The 20,439-nt window shown below is 43.3% G+C and overlaps 1 protein-coding gene across 6 annotated transcripts in view; it reads left to right on the top strand.

Annotated features, from left to right (window-relative positions):
- LOC117359122 (WASH complex subunit 2A-like) overlaps nt 1-6,716 on the top strand; it is a 151,786-nt gene extending 145,070 nt beyond the window's left edge. For all 6 annotated transcript variants that reach the window (XM_033941320.1, XM_033941319.1, XM_033941315.1 and 3 more), the window contains one exon: nt 6,441-6,716. In XM_033941320.1, the coding sequence (XP_033797211.1) occupies nt 6,441-6,568 (128 nt within the window). In that variant the 3' untranslated portion in view covers nt 6,569-6,716. The remainder of the gene's footprint in view (nt 1-6,440) is intronic.
- Nucleotides 6,717-20,439: the final 13,723 nt, after the last annotated feature.

The following is a 20,439-nucleotide window of genomic DNA, read 5'->3' as shown; positions in this document are numbered from 1 at the left end:
ATGGCCCAGGTCCAGATGCGGAGAGCCTCCTGACAAAGGAGGCGAGATCCGGTGCCGCCTTGCTTGTTTATGTAGTACATGGCGACTTGATTGCACAGGAGAAGAACCTGAGGGCAGAGAAGGTGCTGGAAGGCCTTGAGAGCATAGAACATGGCTCTGAGTTCCAGGAAATTGATGTGATGTTGACGCTCCTGAGGGGTCCAGAGTCCCTGGGTGCGTAGATCTCCGAGGTGACCTCCCCACGCATAGGGGGAGGCATCCGTGGTGATGATCATGGAGTGAGGGGGCAGATGAAAGAGTAGACCCCTGGAAAGATTTGAGGAGTTCAACCACCATTGAAGAGATCGCTGAAGAGACGATGTCACAGATATGGGATGAAAAAGAAGATCCGTGGTCTGTGACCATTGGTTGGCAAGAGTCCATTGGGGTGTCCTGAGGTGGAGTTGTGCCAGGGGAAGCACATGTACCGTCGAGGCCATGTGGCCCAGGAGGACCATCATCTGTCGGGCAGGAATGGAGTGATGAAGGAGCACCTGACGACAGAGGTGGAGCAGGTTCCGTTGACGATCGGAGGGGAGAAACGCCCTCATTAGTGTGGTGTCGAGAACTGCTTCAATGAACTGAAGTCGCTGCATAGGAAGTAGATGCGACGGGGTAGTTGATCTCGAACCCCAGGAGATGGAGGAGAGAGATGGTGTGATGAGTGGCTTGAAGCACAAGTGGTGATGTAGGTGCTTTCACCAACCAATCGTCCAAGTAGGGGAACACCTGGAGGTTGTGAGACCTGAGGAAGGCCGCCACCACAATAAGGCACTTGGTGAACACCCTGGGCGATGAAGCGAGGCCAAAAGGTAGCACTTTGTACTGATAGTGACGGTGCTGTATCTGAAAACGGAGGTAGCGACGTGAAGTCGGATTGATTGGGATGTGAGTGTAGGCCTCTTTGAGGTCCAGGGAACATAGCCAGTCGTGTTGAGAGAGAAGAGGGTACAGCGTGGCAAGGGAGAGCATTCTGAACTTCTCCTTGACCAGACACTTGTTGAGGTCCCTGAGATCGAGGATGGGACGAAGGTCTCCTGTCTTCTTGGGAACCAGGAAGTAGCGGGAGTAGAAACCCTGACCCCTTTGGGCCGGAGGCACTTCTTCGATGGCATTGAGGAGAAGGAGGGATTGGACCTCCCTCAGGAGGAGGGGGGTTTGGGAGGAGTGAGAAGCAGACTCTACGGGAGGATTGTTCGGTGGAAGAGTCTGGAAGTTGAGAGAGTAGCCGTGGCGAATGATGTTGAGGACCCACTGGTCCGATGTGATGACCTCCCAACGGCTGAGAAAGATGTGGAGACGGCCTCCGATTGGTTGAGGAAGAGGCAATGAAGGCGGGAGACTGGCTATGCCCTGGAGAGAAGAGTCAAAAGGGCTGAGAGGGCTTGGAAGGTGGAAGAGGCTTGGCAGGTTGGTTGGACTGAGACTGAGCCTGGGTGTGGTGTTGTTGCTGACGGGGCCGCCTAGGTTGTTGTGAAGGCGGATTGAGCGGCCTGCGTTGATATGAGGACTGTGGCCTGTAAGGTCGAGCAGGTGGAGCCTTTTTCTTGGGTTTAACCAGGGTGTCCCATCTGGTCTCATGGGCCGAGAGTTTCTGGGTGGTTGAATCCAGGGACTCCCCAAAAAGTTCATCCCCAAGACAGGGAGCGTTGGCTAGACGGTCTTGGTGGTTGATGTCCAAATCAGATACTCTTAGCCAAGCCAGGCGGCGCATGGCAACAGCAATGGCAGAGGCACGAGAGGTCAGCTCAAAAGAATCGTAGATAGAGCGTACCATAAATTTCCTCAGTTGAAGGAGACTGGAAATTTGTTGCTGAAAAAGTGGAATCTTTCTCTCTGGAATATATTTTTGAAGGGCGGACAGCTGTTGGACCAGGTGTTTCATGTAAAATGAAAAGTGGAAGGTGTAATTGTTCGCCCTGTTGGCCAGCATGGCATTCTGGTAGAGCCTTTTGCCAAACTTGTCCATAGTTTTGCCCTCTCTGCCAGGAGGGGTGGAGGCATAAACACTGGCGCCCTGAGTCGTCTTCAAGGTGGACTCAACAAGGAAAGACTCATGGGGCAATTGAGGTTTGTCAAACCCCGGGATAGGGATAACCCGGTAAAGGCTATCTAACTTACGGGGGGCCCCGGGGACTGTGAGGGGATTCTCCCAGTTTTTATAAAAGGTTTCCCGTAGTATGTCATGCACGGGTAACTTGAGGAACTCCTTAGGCGGTTGTTCAAAATCCAGGGCCTCCAGAAAGGCTTGGGATTTTTTGGAGTCTGACTCTAGAGGGAGCTACAAAGCCGCTGACATCTCCCTGAGGAACTTGGAGAATGAGGATTGCTCAGGTTTGGAAGTGGTATCGGGCGCTGAGGGTTCCTCGTCCGATGAGGAGACATCCTCCTCGGTACCGGGAGGGGATTCTTCCCATAAGTCCGGGTCCCGGACCTCCGGTTGCACATGCCGAGAAACCGGGGTGGAAGGCTCGGTATGGTGGGTCTTAGATAGAGACTTGCCCGAGCGCACCGAAACGGTACCGGGAGAGGAAGATCGGTGTCGGTCCCGGTCTCGGGAAGAACGGTGCCCTGCCCGGTCCCGAGGTGGATCTGTAGTGGTATGTGAGGGAACTACAGGATGGGCACGGAGCTGTTCAGCTGAGAGAATCGGCATGGATGTATTAAGTGGCACCGATAGGGTGGATACCGGTTGTTCGGTGCGGGGCTCGGGCCGGTCTGGTACCGAAAGGAGCGGTGCCAGGATAGTGGGTAACAGGTGCTGGAGTTGATGCTGCAGCTGTTCCTGTAATTGCTTCTGGAGGATGGCCGCGATGCGGTCATCCAGGGGTGGCACCGGAACCGCTTTCTTTTGTTTCGGTTCCATAGGTGCCGCTCCACGCCCTGGCGATGAGGAGGCCGATGACGAGGCACTCACCGAGATCGGGGCGGAGCGTTTCCGGGGTCGGCGTGAAGCCGGTAAGGTCGGTGCCGCCACTGTGGCTGGGGGGCGCTCGAGGGAAGAGGAAGGCTTCTTAGCCGGCTTACCTGGCACCAGCTGCGCCGATGTCGGATCGGGCATCGTCGAAGTGGTGGGAGTCGATTTTGGTGGTACCGCCGCCGACGCCGTGGATTCCATCGCAGACCCGGTGCCGAATAGGATGTTCTGCTGGATCTGGCGATTTTTAAGTGTTCGTTTTTTAAGAGTGGCACAGCGGGTGCAGGAGTCCGCCCGATGCTCAGGACCCAAACACTGCAAGCACCAATTGTGTGGGTCAGTGAGGGAGATCGGGCGTGCACACCGCTGGCACTTCTTAAAACCTGGCTGCGGGGGCATGAATGGAAATACGGCCTTCGCAAAATCAAACCCGGAGGCCTGTATAGTGGCAACAGGCCCCGCCGGGGCTGGTTCGAAAAAGAAGAAAAAGAAAGTAATTTTTTTGCAAATGAAAAGAAAAAAGGAACCCGAAGGTAAGAAAGTAAAATAACAGGAAAAATTCGCGAGCGGGAAGGCAAAAGGGAAGATTTCAACGGCCGTTGAAAAAACACGCGTCTTCTTCGCTCCGCGGAAACGAAGAAACTGGGGACCACGCACTCCTCCGTCGGGCGGGAAGGCACTCGCGCACGCGCGGTGCGGCCAACTAGAACTTTCTAGTTAAAAAGGTCCGTACCGGGGCTCCGTCGGTGACGTCACCCATGCGTAAAGAATATGCTGCCTGCTTGTCCTGGGATAAAGAGTGATATAACAGTCTGGAGAAAAGATGTGGTGGATTTGATCACCGGTCAAAACGCATACAATTTACACAGACCGGCTAGAATCCATTTTAAAAGAAATAAAACAATTGTGTCGGAAGTTGACAGACAGTGGCAAAGCGACTTAGTCGACATGTCAGCCTTTGCCCGTTATAACAACGGTTACAAATACATCTTAACGGTAATAGATATCCTGTCAAAATATGCATGGGTCGTTTCTTTAAAAACAAAAACCGGTCATGAAGTCACCGAAACCTTTGAAACAATATTTAATTTAGGACGTACACATCAATCCAGCTATCGTGCTTCCTTCCTTCAACCCTGAGCCACAGGCTACTCCAAAGGAGCAGCAGCTGCATACTCTTGACTGCATGTGTGCACTTTGCACCTACATCCACAGAACAGAACCTATTAGAAAAGCATCTCATAGAAACATAATGGCAGATAAAGGCCAAATGGCTCATCCAGTCTGCCCATTGGCAGTAACCATTATCTCTTCCTCTAAAAGATTCCACGTGACTATCCCAGGCTTTCTTACTGGGAGACTGTTCCACGCATCTACCACCCTTTCTGTAAAAAAGTATTTCCTTAGATTACTCCTGAGCCTATCGCCTCTTAACTTCATCCTACGCCCTCTCATTCCAGAGCTTCCTTTCAAATGAAAGAGACTCAACTCTTGCGCATTTACATCACATAGGTATTTAAACATCTCTTATCATATTTCCCCTCTCCCGCCCTTCCTCCAAAGTATACAGATTGATATATTTAAGTCTCTCTCCATACGCCTTATGACGAAGACCACGCACCATTTTAGTAGCCTTCCTCTAAATGAGGTCTCACCAGAGTCTTATACAGGGGCATCAATACCTCCTTTTTCCTACTGGCCATACCTCTCCCTATGCACCCTAGCATCCTTCTAGCTTTCGCCATCATCTTTTCAACCTATTTGGCCACCTTAAGATCATCACATACAATCACACCAAAGTCCCGCTCTTCTGTCGTGCACTTAAGTTCTTCACCCCTTAAACTATACTGTTCCCTCAGGTTTTTGCAGCCCAAATGCTTGACCTTACATTTCTTAGCATTAAATTTTAGCTGCCAAATTTCAGATCATTCTTCAAGCTTTACCGGGTCTTTCTTCATGTTGTTCACATCATCCTGGGTGTCTATTCTATTGCAGATTTTGGTATCGTCCACAAAGAGGCAAATCTTACCTGACAGCCCTGCAACAATATTGTTTATAAAAATCTTAGACTACTGTGTGGCTGGGACCCTTCCTAAGGATATTAGGTTCATCCAGTTTCATTCAAATTTGAATACCAGACTCACATTTTGATACCCCTTGTACTCAAATTCAATATTTGATTTTAGATTAGATTTCTGAATTGAAGTTGGTTATGGACAGTTTTGTTCAATAGTAATCTTTGGAAAATCGGATCACTTTGTGGTATGACCTTGGTAAGTGCATGTTTGTCTCTGATCACATGCTTTATAGGATAGCCACATGCATGGAAAACTGCTCTGTGGTGCCATTGGGTGCTAAGCACCCCTGATATTGAGCAATCTCCTTCATTGTGTCCAAGGAGTGTAATTTGTATTGTGTGTGATAACCACAAACATTTTGAAATGTTGCCTATGTAACATGCCACTAAATGTATGAAACATAGAGGTCAAAGCACATTGTGATGCTACTGAAGTCTTTTAAGCAACTATTGTAATGGCCACTAATAGTTATTAACAGTAATCCAGCCTGTACAAATGACCAGTGATATCAACTATTATATGTAGTCTGGATATTACATTTAGGAAAAAATCTTTAATTTTTTAAGACGCCTCAGCCCCACCACTCCACCGCAGAAAAGAATCTTTATCACGCGGGAAGCCTAGTGTGGTGCTTCATCATTGGCTGTCTGTATTTGCAGTTATTGATATTACTTATTTCGTATTAGTATACTTTTAAATCCAATAGTGTTAATCTAACATCTATAATATTAGTACTAGTAGTAAAGGTAGTACTTATCTCAGCCTCAGCCAAACCAAGGGAGCCAGACCCGACATGTTTCGCACGGTGAACGTGCTGTATCAAGGGTCTCCCGAGGTCGCCAACGTCATCCGACTCCAAAAGTTAGTAAGTCAAAGATCTTTGACTTACTAACTTTTGGAGTCGGATGACGTTGGCGACCTCGGGAGACCCTTGATACAGCACGTTCACCGTGCGAAACATGTCGGGTCTGGCTCCCTTGGTTTGGCTGAGGCTGAGATAAGTACTACCTTTACTACTAGTACTAATATTATAGATGTTAGATTAACACTATTGGATTTAAAAGTATACTAATACGAAATAAGTAATATCAATAACTGCAAATACAGACAGCCAATGATGAAGCACCACACTAGGCTTCCCGCGTGATAAAGATTCTTTTCTGCGGTGGAGTGGTGGGGCTGAGGCGTCTTAAAAAATTAAAGATTTTTTCCTAAATGTAATATCCAGACTACATATAATAGTTGATATCACTGAAGTCTTTTAAAGCACATTATCTTTAAAGCTCATTATCATTGATATGTTGAGATTCCCTGTATCAACAAAGTAATATGATAATCATAATGTATTTATATATCTTTTGATTGTTGTTAAATTGAGGCTTATCTACCCTTTGTTTACTCTAAAGATGATATCTTCACATCTGGCAACCAAATGAAAATGCCAAAACCTAAAGATCGATCTTCTCAATCAGCTTCTGAAGTTAAAGCGGAAAGTATATTTGATGATCCACTGAATGCATTTGGAGGCATATAGAAGAGGAAGCAAAAGAGGAAAAAACCCTTTTATTACATTTTTGTTACATTATATTGTTAGTACCTAACAAAACAAATTACATGGCTTCTGTTAAAACTAGTCAACTAAGCAGCTTGTATTTTTCTGTAATAAAGGTCTATTAAATTTAGATTTGCAACATTTGCAGGATCCAACCAAAAATGAATGGGATATATCAATTAAAACATTCATGAAATACATTATTAGCCAAATTAAATATCTGCATCCAATTGTGGCTGGCAATACCAGCTTGCTGAAGACATCTCTATGTGCTATAATGATCATGCAAGTTACCCAACTAGTGTACATCAAGGGAGCTTGACAAAACCAAGAGAGTCTCCAACATTTTATAGTATTTCGCTTGCAATTTGAAGCTGTATGAAATGCAGTTATTAGTGTATATTATACATACCTAATAACATAAATGTTTTGAAGTGCTTTAACAGTGTGTAGCAGTTCATTTGGGTAGTAAAAGCAAGTTTTGATGTATATACTGTACTTTGACTAAATTTTGCCAAGCTGAAGAAAAGCGTCTCCCTTATACCATTTTTAAAGAGAATGCCACATATATGAAATTGATGAAGCATAACATTTGATAAATTTGCAAATGGAAATCAATCTGAATAGTATTTCTGTGAATTTATTTTGGAGATTTTGCAGTGGCTTGCGGTCAGGTCCTTCAGTGAATCCCCAGCCCTGCAGCAAGCTGCCTACTCAACCAATCAAACTGCATCAGCAAAAAGTAAAAAAGAACGCACAGCTGGGCTGGAGATTCACCCAGCCCGCTGAAGGCCTTGATTACACTACTCTGAATTTGATTGGTTAAGCAGGCAGCCTCTACATCAGACAAAAGTAGCTTGCCCTCAGGAGATTCTCTAAATTCTCTGAATCCCCTTAAGGCACTGTTCTATGGGAGAGGCAGGTGGCAATATCTTCCACCCCTCTCTCTTCCCCCCCCCCCTAGTGTGGGGCTTCATCCTTTAGCACATTGCCATCCCCTTCATGAGTTTCATGGAAGTTTTGTAAATAGTTCTTTTCTTTCTTTATATTTAAACACATTATCTACTAAAAATTCTATCACAGGGCTGAGGAACACTTGGAGTTGAAAAGCAGCAGCAATATCCAGACAGGCAAAAGATTTATACAATTGAAAAACTCTGGAGAACTCTCAGAAGTATAGACAGCAGTAGTCCCCAACCCATGCTTTCAGGGATAATAGGGGAGGGGGGTTGCAGGATTCCAACATTGCCTTCTCCTCAGCCCCCTCTTCCAGGTGGTGATACTCTGTATCGCATGACACTGCAAAGAAGTTATTCCCCTCCCAAAAGGACAGGAAAATGGTGGTTAGATTTTGGGAGGAAGGGGGGCGCTGAGCTTGCTCTCCAAAATGACTCAACCAAAAAGGAAGAAAAATATAACATGGGTAAGAGCTGCTAAGCTTTTATTTATGCATTTCCTTTGGAGGTTTTGTTGGGTGTGTTTGCCTCATGTTTGCGCCTGTGCCCCCGAACTACAGTGTATGTGCATGCGCGTTAACTTGTGCTTTAACCCCCAACTTCTCTGGAAGCCGCTGGGCCCTGGGACATTCAGAGTGGGAAGGCTCTGCCACCTACTATGTTTGTTTACATCTTGCCCTGGGGACTTGACTTCATGTTTTTTTACGGAGATATAAAATGCAAGCACTATATTCACCAAGGAAAAAAAAATGTATCAATTAAAATATTTTAAGTGTTTTTTAGAACAAGTTTTAATGTAGCTGAACTGTTGCTCAGTCCATTTTGCCTTTTGAAGCTCCACCCTAATTAGGAATATAGTATGTCACAGGTAGTTTCCTCACCCTAATTTTGCACAGTAGTAAGTATATTAGTTTTCAAAACCTCAGACACTCCATATCAAACAATTACTATTAGAGCACAGATATGTTCATTTCTTAGTTCTGTAATTGCCTAACGGGAAATTAACTGATGTAACTGTTAAAAGTAGCATCTTGGTCCCAAATTAATGATCTGTCCAATTGTCCCTTTTTGTTTTGTATAGTGGATTGGTACTGACAATGGAGAACCTATAATGGTTGAAATTGGATTCCAGCATGATCCTGCATACACTGAAATTGCATCTTTTGAAATAATTATAAAACGTGCATTTTTAACAAGTTGTATAGAGGTGATATATATATTTGCGAACTGTACTTTTACATGGATTTTGTTGCCTTGTGCGGACTTTTTTCTTAACTTTTCCCGAGGATGTGAGCAGCCCCTAGAAAAACTTTATTCCAGTGGTTGATTATTATAAGAAGCTGGCACATTAGGCTGTACAGTGACTTCTTAATCAATTTCATTGGTAAATTGTTAGTTCTGATCTCATACTTGTGCTAGGGGGAAAATTGAACCCTTGATTATTATTTTTTTTTTTTCTGTAAGGGAGGGTGTTTCTTAATGTTGATTTGTCTTAAAGAGAATTTGATCCTACTTTAGGAATTTTTTGTGAAGTGCTTGAAAATAATATTTTTAGAAACCTATTCTTGAAATGGAGATAAACTGGATTGTTTTTTATTTAATTTTTTATTTTTGTGCTATCGGTTTTACTTCATCTCATTTGCCATTTTTATTTTTCACTCTTTATACATTGGACCTCCTCCTTTGAAAATCGTTTCCTGTAGTTGTCTATATTTATGCATTGTAGGGATTTGATGCAAATCTGCTCTTTACTGATATAATGGGGATCTGGTTTTCAGCTGTCTGTGCTATTAATGATTACATTATTTGTATAGGTTTCTGTTTCTTTTCCGCACAGCATTAGCCCAATTTATTTTCATCGGTTGCTAGACTTTTGATAAAGGGAATATTTTCAAAACTTTATTAATGCTCATCGGTTTCTGTCCAAATAACATGTTTAATATTCATTTCTTAGGTTATATGAAAAATGAGTACTCTATATACAGCTTTTCAAAATGTAGGCTCTGATTTGCTTTTGAAGAAGTTTCATTTTAGTCCAGAGAATAACTGTAATCTGTCCTCTTAGGGTCCCTTTTACTAAAATTCAGTATAATTTTGCACTTGCAACTTTTCTGCTTCAGCCTTAAAATATCACAAAGTCTGTTTTGCTCAAAAGTGTTTTTTTATACAATCTGCAGTTTTACACTACATAATGTAAGTCTGTGTATAACTCTGAAGGATAGATTTCAGAAAGGTGGTAGCGATACAGAACTTAAGTTTCTTCATATCAATACAGAAGTCAAAAGAAGTAGCAAATGTTATAGGTGACTCTATGAAGGAGACCAAGACGTGACATTTAGCACAAACAGTGAGCACATTAACCTTGGTTGCAGGTATGTATTGCACTAATGTTTAGCACAGGAGTATCTAGCCTCATGAGCCTCAATCTAGTCAGGTTTTCAGGATTTCTCAATGAATATGCATGAGATTATTTGCATGCATTCTTCCACTGTATGCAAATAGGTCTCGTGCATATTCATTGCAGATACCTTGAAAACCAGACTTAGCAAGGGCTGAGGTTGGTCACCTCTGGTTTAGCTCAACTACTGAATCCTCTGCTATAAATATCACCCCACCCCACTGGATGCAGTACAAAAGTAATATAGTACATTTGTTATCTGAAATATGTAATCTATAATATGTACATTGTATATTATAATTGCTTTAAAATGCCTGGAGAAAAGTCACTAAAATGTTTATAAAAGATAAATTATATTAAAATATTTGTTTTTAGACTCTTATTCTGCCAATCAGAACTGCTTGCCTTTGGAGAATCATATACACTAGAGTGGAGCAGATGTGCTTTTCCCCTCCCCCCCCAATTCTTTATTCATTTTTCATCTTACATCAAGTATACAATATTACATCAACTGAATCATACACATCACTTGAAATTCATTCTATTATCATCTTAAATATATAAATTATCTCCCTCCCCCACCCACCCTTCTCACAAATATTGTAATCAAAAAAATCATACATGTGTTATATTCATAAATATTGATTAAACCTGTTATAACTATATACCACCCCTTCCCATAATTATACTTCAGTGTAAAAAAGCATCTAATCATTACAATAAGTTATCAAAGGCCCCCCAATTTTTTTAAAATTATTATAATTCCCTTTTCGTATGTGCTTTTTTTTTTTAAAATAATCTGCAGTAACATGAACTATGATGGCTCATTGGAGATTGATACTTAGTAAAAAAAAAATTTTTTTTTAATTCCGGTTCTACCATTTTGATCTGTTGAATTCAAAGACTGGTAGGTACTTTGCTGTCAATTTAATCTAGTCACATTTTCTTGTTTGAATGTGTTGGACTCATAGTAAATAGGTTTAACTTAACACGATTTTCTCATTTGAACATTGCTCAATCATTTTGTGGTAAAGCAAAGCAGTAATCCACAACAAAAAGGAAAGCACTGCCCCACGTGTAGTGATGCAAGACAAAAAAGAGAGTGGGGAAGGGACACAGCACATCAGCTACAAAGCCAATCGATTTATTAAAAGTATATAAATGGGTAAAACATACAAATAAATAAAGCATATACAGAAAAATAAATAATAATGCAAGCCTCTCAAAGTCTTTTATCCTTTTTGCACTGGACCCCAACACGGTCCGTGTTTTGGCTATGAAAGCCTTCCTCAGGGGTGTGCTTATGAAATCTAAAAAGCAAATAAAAAACCCAATGTATCTAAACATATTAAATCATACATTGAATAAAAAGGAAAGGATAATCATGAATGGACTAAACATTCACATTAAAATACATATAATCATATCAAAAGATGTCTCTTAGCATAACAGAGGCATACAAAATGACCAGGCTATCATAAAGGACAAAATGCCAAAACAAAAATATTATCAATTGAAATATAGACATGCACATCATTAGAATTCATATACATTAAAACATTTTAATAAATTAAAATCATACATAATGAAAAATATATGAAAACATGTATAAAAGATCATACATAAGAACCAACACTGTAAATAAAAGGAAAATTAAACCAAACATACTCAGTAGATGGCGCCAATATACTTGTAAAGACCAAAGGAATGCTATGAAATAAGAATAAAGCAAGAAAGACTTTAAACATGAGTGCACAAAACATGCCATGTGAAAATGCCAAGGTGCATAATGCATGTGGGCTTTAAGAAGAATCCTGGGGCACAACATTGTTTCTTTTTTATTTGCTTTTTAGATTTCATAAGCACACCCCTGAGGAAGGCTTTCATAGCCGAAACAGACCCATGTTGGGGTCCAGTACAAAAAGGATAAAAGACTTTGAGAGGCTTGCATTATTATTTATTTTTCTGTATATGCTTTATTTATTTGTATGTTTTACCCATTTATATGCTTTTAATAAATTGATTGTCCTTGTAGCTGATGTGCTGTGCCGCCGCCCCCTCCCCCCACACACACAGACACTCTTTTGTGTAAAACAAAGCAGTAAGTCCTTTTGTTTTTGCTTTATTGCATCTTGATACTTTTCACAAAGCAGTTTCTGTTACATAAACACAGGAAACTATAAGGGGATCAATCCTTGTTCACAAACTGCTTGCAGATGGGTGTCAGTCACATCTTTCAGCTCCTCCTCCTTTACCAGTGAAGTATAGTTCCCTCTTTAGTTTTTCCTTCTGCAAGCAAACTGAAAAGTTGTGTTCTGATCTGCTCCATTCGGGGGTTTTTTTTTAATTATTTTGGGGTATTTTTCTTCCAGTTTGCCAGAAGACCCCATTGTTGGTGCTACTCTGCCTGGGAGAGAATGCATACTGCACAAGGGCAAGCTGCAGCTCACAGGACAACTCCCAGATGTACCTGTTAAGCCAGCCTGCTTTCTGATTCACAAGGCTTAGGGTCTGAAACCCTTGGATAGAGATGTCTACTTCTGGCCTTAGTGATCAGGGCTAGGGGTTATCCTGGTCAAAAGTGGTTAGATCTCCTAGGGCAGTGTTTCTCAACTAATTCAAAACAAGTACCCCCTAAGCCTAACAAATACCAACTGAGTACCCCCATCCAAGCTCCTCCCCAGACCCACCAAACTCCACCCCCATAATAGTACTAATTGTAATGCAATTTCTTCTATCCATTTTTCATATACATAATGGTAACCACAAAATTAAAAAAAACACAAGGCACACTATGTAAAGAATGTTAATTATCATGTATGGGGGGGTTCAAATAGGTCAAGGCAGATGACTTTAAAATATGCAATGTCACCTCTAACAACTATAAAAAAAAAAAAAAAAATAGACAGAGTGCAAAATATAGACATCAGATATAAATTCTCAAAACTGACACATTTTGATCACTAAATTGACAATAAAATCATTTTTCCTACCTTTGGTTATTTCATGAGTCTCAGGTTGCATTTCCTTCTGACTGCATCCAATATTTCTTTCTTTCTACCTCCTGCATGCTTCCTCTCCTCCAGACCTCATTCCATTCCCCAACCAACATCTCTCTCTATCCCTCCATGAGTCCAACTTTTCTTCCTCTCTCTTCCACCCCTATTGGCAACAAGTCTCCCTCTCTCTTTCTCTGTCCATCTGTCTTGAGAAATCCAGGTATATCTCCTATCCCCTCTTCTGCCACATCCAACATTTCTTTCTCTCTCATCCCTCAGATCATGTGCAGCATTTTCACCACCAGCCCCATGCCCATTTTTCTTATCACCTCTCTCCAACATCAAGCCACATCTCTCCCTCCATTCTTCCTCCTTGCATCCCCTTCAATCTGGCCCTCTCCACCACCGTATCCAACATTTCTCCCTCTCATCCTTCTATTCCCCATGCATCTCTACCTCACATCTCTCTCCATTCCCAATTTTCCTTTCCCCATGTGCACCATTTCTCACTCACACTCATTCCCAACAATTCTCCCTTTCTGTTCCCTCCCCACTATTTCCCAAATTAGTGCCCCCCTTCCTCTCTCCATTCTGTGTCCCATATTCATGCCTCCTTTCTTTGTTGAGTTTGTGCCCATCCCATCACTGCCTTCCTGCCTTTGTCCCACAATTAAGTTGCACCATCCACACACACCCCTCCCTTCCCCGAAGCTGACCTGTCCACAGAAGCCACAGGCACTGCTGGGGATTTCTGCCTGCCCCCCAGAGACCCATCCACAGAAGCTGCCGGGTATCCCTGCCTGTGTGCCTGCCCGCTGCACCTCCCCCGAAGTGGTCTCTGTTACTTTGTTGGAGCCGAATTCACTCCATCCTCTCCCAGCAGCAACTCCGTGCACGAACGGCACGTGCAACCATTCACACGCTGCACGTGGCTAGCCTATAATCCTTCCTTCTGACGTCAGAATGTTGCAGGTCAGCTCCGCAGCATGTGAGTCGCTGGCTACGTCCCTGCACGGAGTGCTGCTGGAGGAGGGAGCGAGTCTGGCTCCAATGAAGTATCAGGGTAGGCTTTGGGGGTGTGGTGGGTGTTCAGACAGGCAGGAAGAGATCCTCTGAAGTGGCCACGGCTTGAGGCATCTGGAAGTGCGCGGACGTCGACATGATGATGTCATCACATCAACATCCGAGCATGCACGAAGGCCCTCCAGATGGGCCCTGAGCCACCAGTGGGGGGTGCCGGCAGGGAAGATGTGTGGAAGAGAAAGGCGCCAGCTGATTGCCTACAGGATGTGCCTCTAGCCTTGAGAGGCACATCCTGAAGGCAGCTGGCACCTCTCCTCCTCAGCGTCTCTCAGCACAGCTGAAATCTCAGGAGGCACACAGTTTGCGATACACTGTTGTTATGTTTGAATTTTACTTGTTTTGCAGACCTTTTGTCTCTTCTCCTAGATTATATATGATATGACTGAGGGATGTGATTTTCTTTTTTTTCTCTTATTTTTTTCTTCATTTCTGATCCTTCTTATTTTATTTTGTAATTATTATCTTTAAAAAGAAGGTACTTAATTTCACTTTCAAAAAAATATGATTGGGATGATGCAAACTTCCACCCTCCCCCACTTCTACAAACCCCTAAACACCAATTCTGCTATGAACAAAAGTATCTTTGTTGAAAAATTTAGCATCTGTCTCATCAGCTTCTTAATGGCGCTTCTAGATTTCCAATCCACATGTGATTAATAACGGAAAAATGGCACCCTGCCATCTGAGATGTGACACATTCATATCCAGTCACCACGAAGAATAATAGGGTGAATGAGTTTTTGAACTGTGTGAAGTCTTAAAACCTCAGTCTCTGACCTAAAATTCCATCAATTATAGTGACATAAGGAAGATAAAGTTACAGTCTGTTGGAGACGCTCTCTGTCTAAGAAGGGCTATGTCCTATTGTGAAAGATATCCTTGACTGTTCATATGTCTCTTCCGCTTGCTTAGTAAAGTGCTTTGTGAGTTGTTTCACTTGCTACCTTGAGGCTGTGAGGTGTTATTTCATTTACTCTTGTACTTTGCCCTCAAGCATCATTATCCAAGTAAGCTTGTTCAAAAAGCTCTTCACCTCACTAGAGGGATTATTTTTCTACCAATTTCCTCCTCTGATGACACTCAAGTGTCTCAGAATTACAGCACTTTCCAACGGTCTGTCACAAAATTTAGTTAAGCACTTTTTTTTTTTTTTTTTTTCTGTTCTAGCACAAATTTGTCTATTGTTATTTAACCTTGTAAAATAATATGTTGACTTTATGATGCTTTAGCTAACTAGCTACCAGCAGTACTAAAACACTCTAGGCCAAAATATTGAGTTACTATTATCACATAGTAACCTTAACTACAGAGTACGTGTGTTACAGTAATTGGACTATTTTATGCAACTTGTGATTTAAATGCTTGTGCTTAAAAGGCTTAAGCCTATAAGCCTAGAAATGTTTTGTTCAGCCTAAAGACTTTATTACCATCTTTATATTAGTCTAGTAGAGTTGATATTATCAAGTGTGTTATAGCAATAACTGAAAATATAATTCATCTCCATATTATACTGTATATCATTACATTTAAATGGTGACAGAAAAATATCACAAATGACAAATCACAAAAAAGTATCACAAATGACAGCCAAAATAAACTTGCAGAAAATAGACCTCCGCAGAATGGCATTAAAGCACTCAGTTCAATAACTGCAAAAAGGCAACTCCAATATCCCATTGGTCCAAAGTCTTTTTTTTTAAGTCTATATTTGTTTAGAAAAATTTCTGTACCTATAAAAATATATAATGCAATGTTGGACTCTTAGCTGCAGCTCAAAGATGAACAATCTTCTCCATGCAGCTGGTTCCAAAATGTCACAGTTAGAGTTGGTTGTAAGCAGAAGATCATTGGGATGTGGGTTATTTTTGCAACTTTGAGCTGCAGATGAATGTCTTAGGACATATTTGTATCTGCATAGAAATTTTTCTAAATAAATGTATTTGTTTGTTCAAGGACTTTGGAACAGTTGCTATAAAACAGTGATTGTACTGAATGCTTTAACTCCGTTGTCTTGAGGTTCTCTTCCATTTTTGTTTCTCTTGGGACCAGCAGGGCTGTGAATCCTCACATATGGGTAATGTCACCAATGGCACCTGGTGTGGAAAATAGTACCCCAGCAACTTTTCTAGAAAAATTTGGGCCATTTCATTGTGTTTGTGTGTCTGTGTTCAGAGTGTGGTGCAGTGGTTAAAGCTACAGCCTCAGCACCCTGGGATTGGTTCAAACCCATGCTGCTCCTTGTGACCCTGGGCAAGTCACTTAATCCCCCATTGCCCCAGGTACATTAGATAGATTGTGAGCCTGCTGGGACAGAATGGAAAAATATGCTTGAGTACCTGAATAAACGCATGTAAACCGTTCTGAGCTCTCCTGGGAGAACGATATAGAAAATTGAATAAATAAAACTAAATCCGCTTTGTTGTGTGTGATCTCCGGAGTGTAATCTTTGCCATGGCGCTATTGGACCTGTTTTTGCATCACAGTCACCTCAGTGCCTCAATTTATTTTCAGTTAAAATCTATATATCCTGTTGCTTAGAAATTTATTTATTTATTTATTTTGCCTCATCTCAATGTAAGCCTCTTTTTCAGCCTTGAATACCGAGCTTGGGGTATAATTGTTATCCTAGAACAAGCAGGCAGCATATTCTCACATATGGGCGACATCATCCACGGAGCCCGGTATGGACAGTCTGAAAAGTGAACTGTCACTTTACATTTTAAGAGCTTCACGACTACCTGCACTGCGCATGCGCGACTGCCTTCCCGCCCAAAGAGGCTCGAGGTACCTCAGTTCTTCTTTTCCGTGAAGCAAAGAAGTATCTTTTTGACTGAACTCTGATCAGTCAGCGTTGGCTTCCTGCTTTGTGAAATTTTCTTCTTTTTTCATTTGTTTTTATTTCCTTTCATTACAGATAAGAAAGAAGAGAAATCTTTGTCATTTTTTTCCGTATCTCAGGTTATTTTCCTCGGTGAGTTTGGTGCTTTGAAATTGTTTCATAGCATAAAGAATTTTTCCATCCATGTCAAAACCTTTCACAGGTTTTAAGAAAGGCAGTACGTGCCAGCAGTCCATTTCTGTAACTGACCCTCATAACGGGTGGCTTCAGAGTTTAAACCCTGGACTCCACATCGAGGCTTCTATTCTGTGTTCCTCTTTAAAATTGCGCTCTCTTAAGGCCCGTCGAACTTAGCAAGAGCAGTTCTTTGGTGTGACCATAGACCTCGCCAGATCTTCTTAGCCATCGACAACTACAGCTTCGGCACTGGCATCGATATCAACTTCAAACATCCAGTATCAGGGGAGCCAGCTCAGAAGCATCCACTCCCCAACAAGCGTCATAGGTTTCTATAGCATCGAGTCTCTTGATGCAGACCAATTGACAATGCCACCGCTCTCCATCTTCACAGGTTGTCTCTCCCTCATGGTATGCATCCTCATTGAGGTCATCCACTCCGAGATACCCTGCTGCACCGATGGTATCAGCTGTTGAACCATAAGTACTTGTGCATTCTTTTAAGGCATCGTAGGTCTAAATGGCATTGAGTCTTTTGATGCAGACCAAACAGCAATGTCATCGTTCTTCATTTACAGGTTGTTTCTCCACACTGTGCACTCATCAAGGCAACCTTTCCGAGGCAACCTGCTGCATCAAAGGTACTTCCTGTTGAACCATTGGTACCAGTGCATGTTTTCTGGGAGACATTCCATGAATTATTCCGGAGGGAGTTCGGTAATATGCTTAATTTGCACAAAATGCTGCTGCTAGCATCAACTCCCGCAAGCATAGTGCTATGAGGTTTCAAGATACCGATGTCAACTATCCATCAGAGCATCACGCTACATCTCATTGGATCTTCTCCGAGATTGACGTTCTCCATCAAAAAGTTGATCCACTTCTTCAAAGCATCAACGCTCTTCTTCAACGAAATGTTCCAATCTAGAGAGCTGCACGGGAACAGGGACGATGGGAATCCCGCGGGACACACGGGGATCCTCCGGGTTCCCCCTTCGGGTCATGGGGATCCCGTGGGGACACCCCCCTAGGGTCGCGGGGATCCTGTGGGGATGCCACCTAGGGTCGGGGGATTCCTGCGGGGTTCTGATGTACTTGAGCCGCGAGGCTCATCTTCTTTTCCCTACCTGTCCTGCTGCAGCACACAGCTGACCGGAAGTCTTAAGCAAAGCCTTCCCTCCCTCCGACGTCAGCGTTGACATCGGGAAGACTTCCGGTCGGCTGTGTGCTGCGGCAGGGCAGGTAGGAAAAACTCAAGGCAGTGGCGTACCAAGGGGGGGCGCTCCACCCCAGGGCAGCCTTAGGGGGGTGCAGAGCCAGCCAGATACCCTTACTTTTGTGGCGCTTACCCCCGACCGACCGACAACAGGCCCTAGACTCTTGAGGTCAAGTGACCAAAATTTGTTGGTCATCCCTTCTCTTAAAGTTATTAATAAGCGGCGGCAGACTATTCTCTTCCAATTCATCTGAGAGATGAAAAGAATCTTGAAAAATTTAAGAGCAAACTAAAGAGTCTTCTTTTTCAAGATGCATTCAATGTTTAATTGAACTGCTTTTGGCTCTTAATCCATTTTAACTACTTTGATTGTTTTTTATTCCCCTTCCTATTGTTTTTAACCTTAATTGTTCTACTTTTATAACTAGATTGTATTTCATCCCGAGTTTTCCCTATGTTTTTATTAATGTATGTGTAATTTAATTTATTATTATGTATTAGTAGTTATGAAACTTGTCGTTTTATGTTTGTAATGTTATTTACTACAATGTATTAGAAGTTATAGTACATCTCTTTTATGTTTGTCTTCCTATATTTTGTAATTTTATCACTTTGTACATCGCTTAGAATTCGGAATAAGCAATTAATCAAATGTTATAATAAACTTGATAAAACTCCCTGCCCTGTAGCCGCAAATCTAAATTACCTTCTTACAGCAGCTGGATTCAGGGCAGGGAGGTTTGTTGGACCGGGCCTGTTCTGTTGTCGGGCAGGCGGGGAAGCGCCACGAAGGTAAGGGGCAGGGAGGGAGAAAGGGAGGAAAGGTGGAGTGGAGAAAAAAAGACGCTTAGGGGAAATGGGTAAAACTGAGGGGGGAGAAGGACACTGAAAGCACTGGGGAAGACAAAGGGGTGGAGAAGGACGCTGAAAGGACATGGGGAAGACTGGGGGGGAGAAGGACTTTGAAAGCACATGGGGAAGACAAAGGGGTGGAGAAGGACGCTGAAAGCACATGGGAAAGACGGGGAAGAAGGACGCTGAAAGGACATGGGTAAGACGGGGGGAAGGATGCTGAAAGGACATGGGGAAGACGGGGGAGAAAGATGCTGAAAGGACATGGGGAAGACGGGGGGAAAAGGATGCTAAAAGCACATGGGGAAGACGGGGGGAGAAGGACGCTGAAAGGACATGGGGAAGACAGAGGGGGAGAAGGATGCTGAAAGGACATGGGGAAGACGGGGGAGAAGGACGCTGAAAGTACATGGGTAAGACAGAGGGGGGAGAAGAATGCTGAAAGGACATGGGGAAGACAGAGGGGGGAGAAGGATGCTGAAAGGACATGGGGAAGACAAAGGAGTGGAGAAGGACGCTGAAAGGACATGGGGAAGACGGGGTGGAGAAGGACGCTGAAAGGACATTGGGAAGACAGAGGGGGGAGAAGGATGCTGAAAGGACATGGGGAAGACGGTGGGGGGAGAAGAACGCTGAAAAGACAAGGGGAAGACAGAGGGGGGAGAAGGATGCTGAAAGGACATGGGGAAGACAGAGGGGGAGAAGGATACGGAAAGCGCATGGAGAAGACAGGAAGGAGAAGGATGCTGACAGGACATGGGGAAGACGGGGGGAGAAGGACGCTGAAAGGTCATGGGGAAAACAGAAGGGGGAGAAGGATGCTGAAAGGACATGGGGAAGACAGAAGGGGGAGAAGGATGCTGAAAGCACATGGGGAAGACGGTGGGGGAGAAGGAGCTGAAAGCACAGGGGAAGACAAAGGGGTGGAGAAGGATTCTGAAAGGACATGGGGAAGACAGAGGGGGAGAAGGATGCTGAAAGGACATGGGTAAGAGGAGGGGGAGAAGGATGCTGAAAGGACATGGGGAAGACAGATGGGTGGAGAAGAACGCTGAAAGTACATGGGGAAGACGGGGGAGAAGGACACTGAAAGGTCATGGGGATGACAGAGGGGGGAGAAGGATGCTGAAAGGACATGGGGAAGACAGAGGGGGAGAAGGAGCTGAAAGCACATGGAGAAGACAAAGGGGTGGAGAAGGACGCTGAAAGGACATGGGGAAGACAGAGGGGGGAGAAGGATGCTGAAAGGACATGGGGAAGACGGGGGGAAGGATGCTGAAAGGACATGGGAAGAGAGGGGAGAGAAGGATGCTGAAAGGACATGGGGAAGACG

The sequence above is a fragment of the Geotrypetes seraphini genome, chromosome 4, assembly GCF_902459505.1.
Source record: "Geotrypetes seraphini chromosome 4, aGeoSer1.1, whole genome shotgun sequence".
NCBI lineage: Eukaryota > Metazoa > Chordata > Amphibia > Gymnophiona > Dermophiidae > Geotrypetes > Geotrypetes seraphini.
Note: the sequence above shows the minus strand (reverse complement) of the source record. Positions and strands in the feature narration are given on the sequence as shown.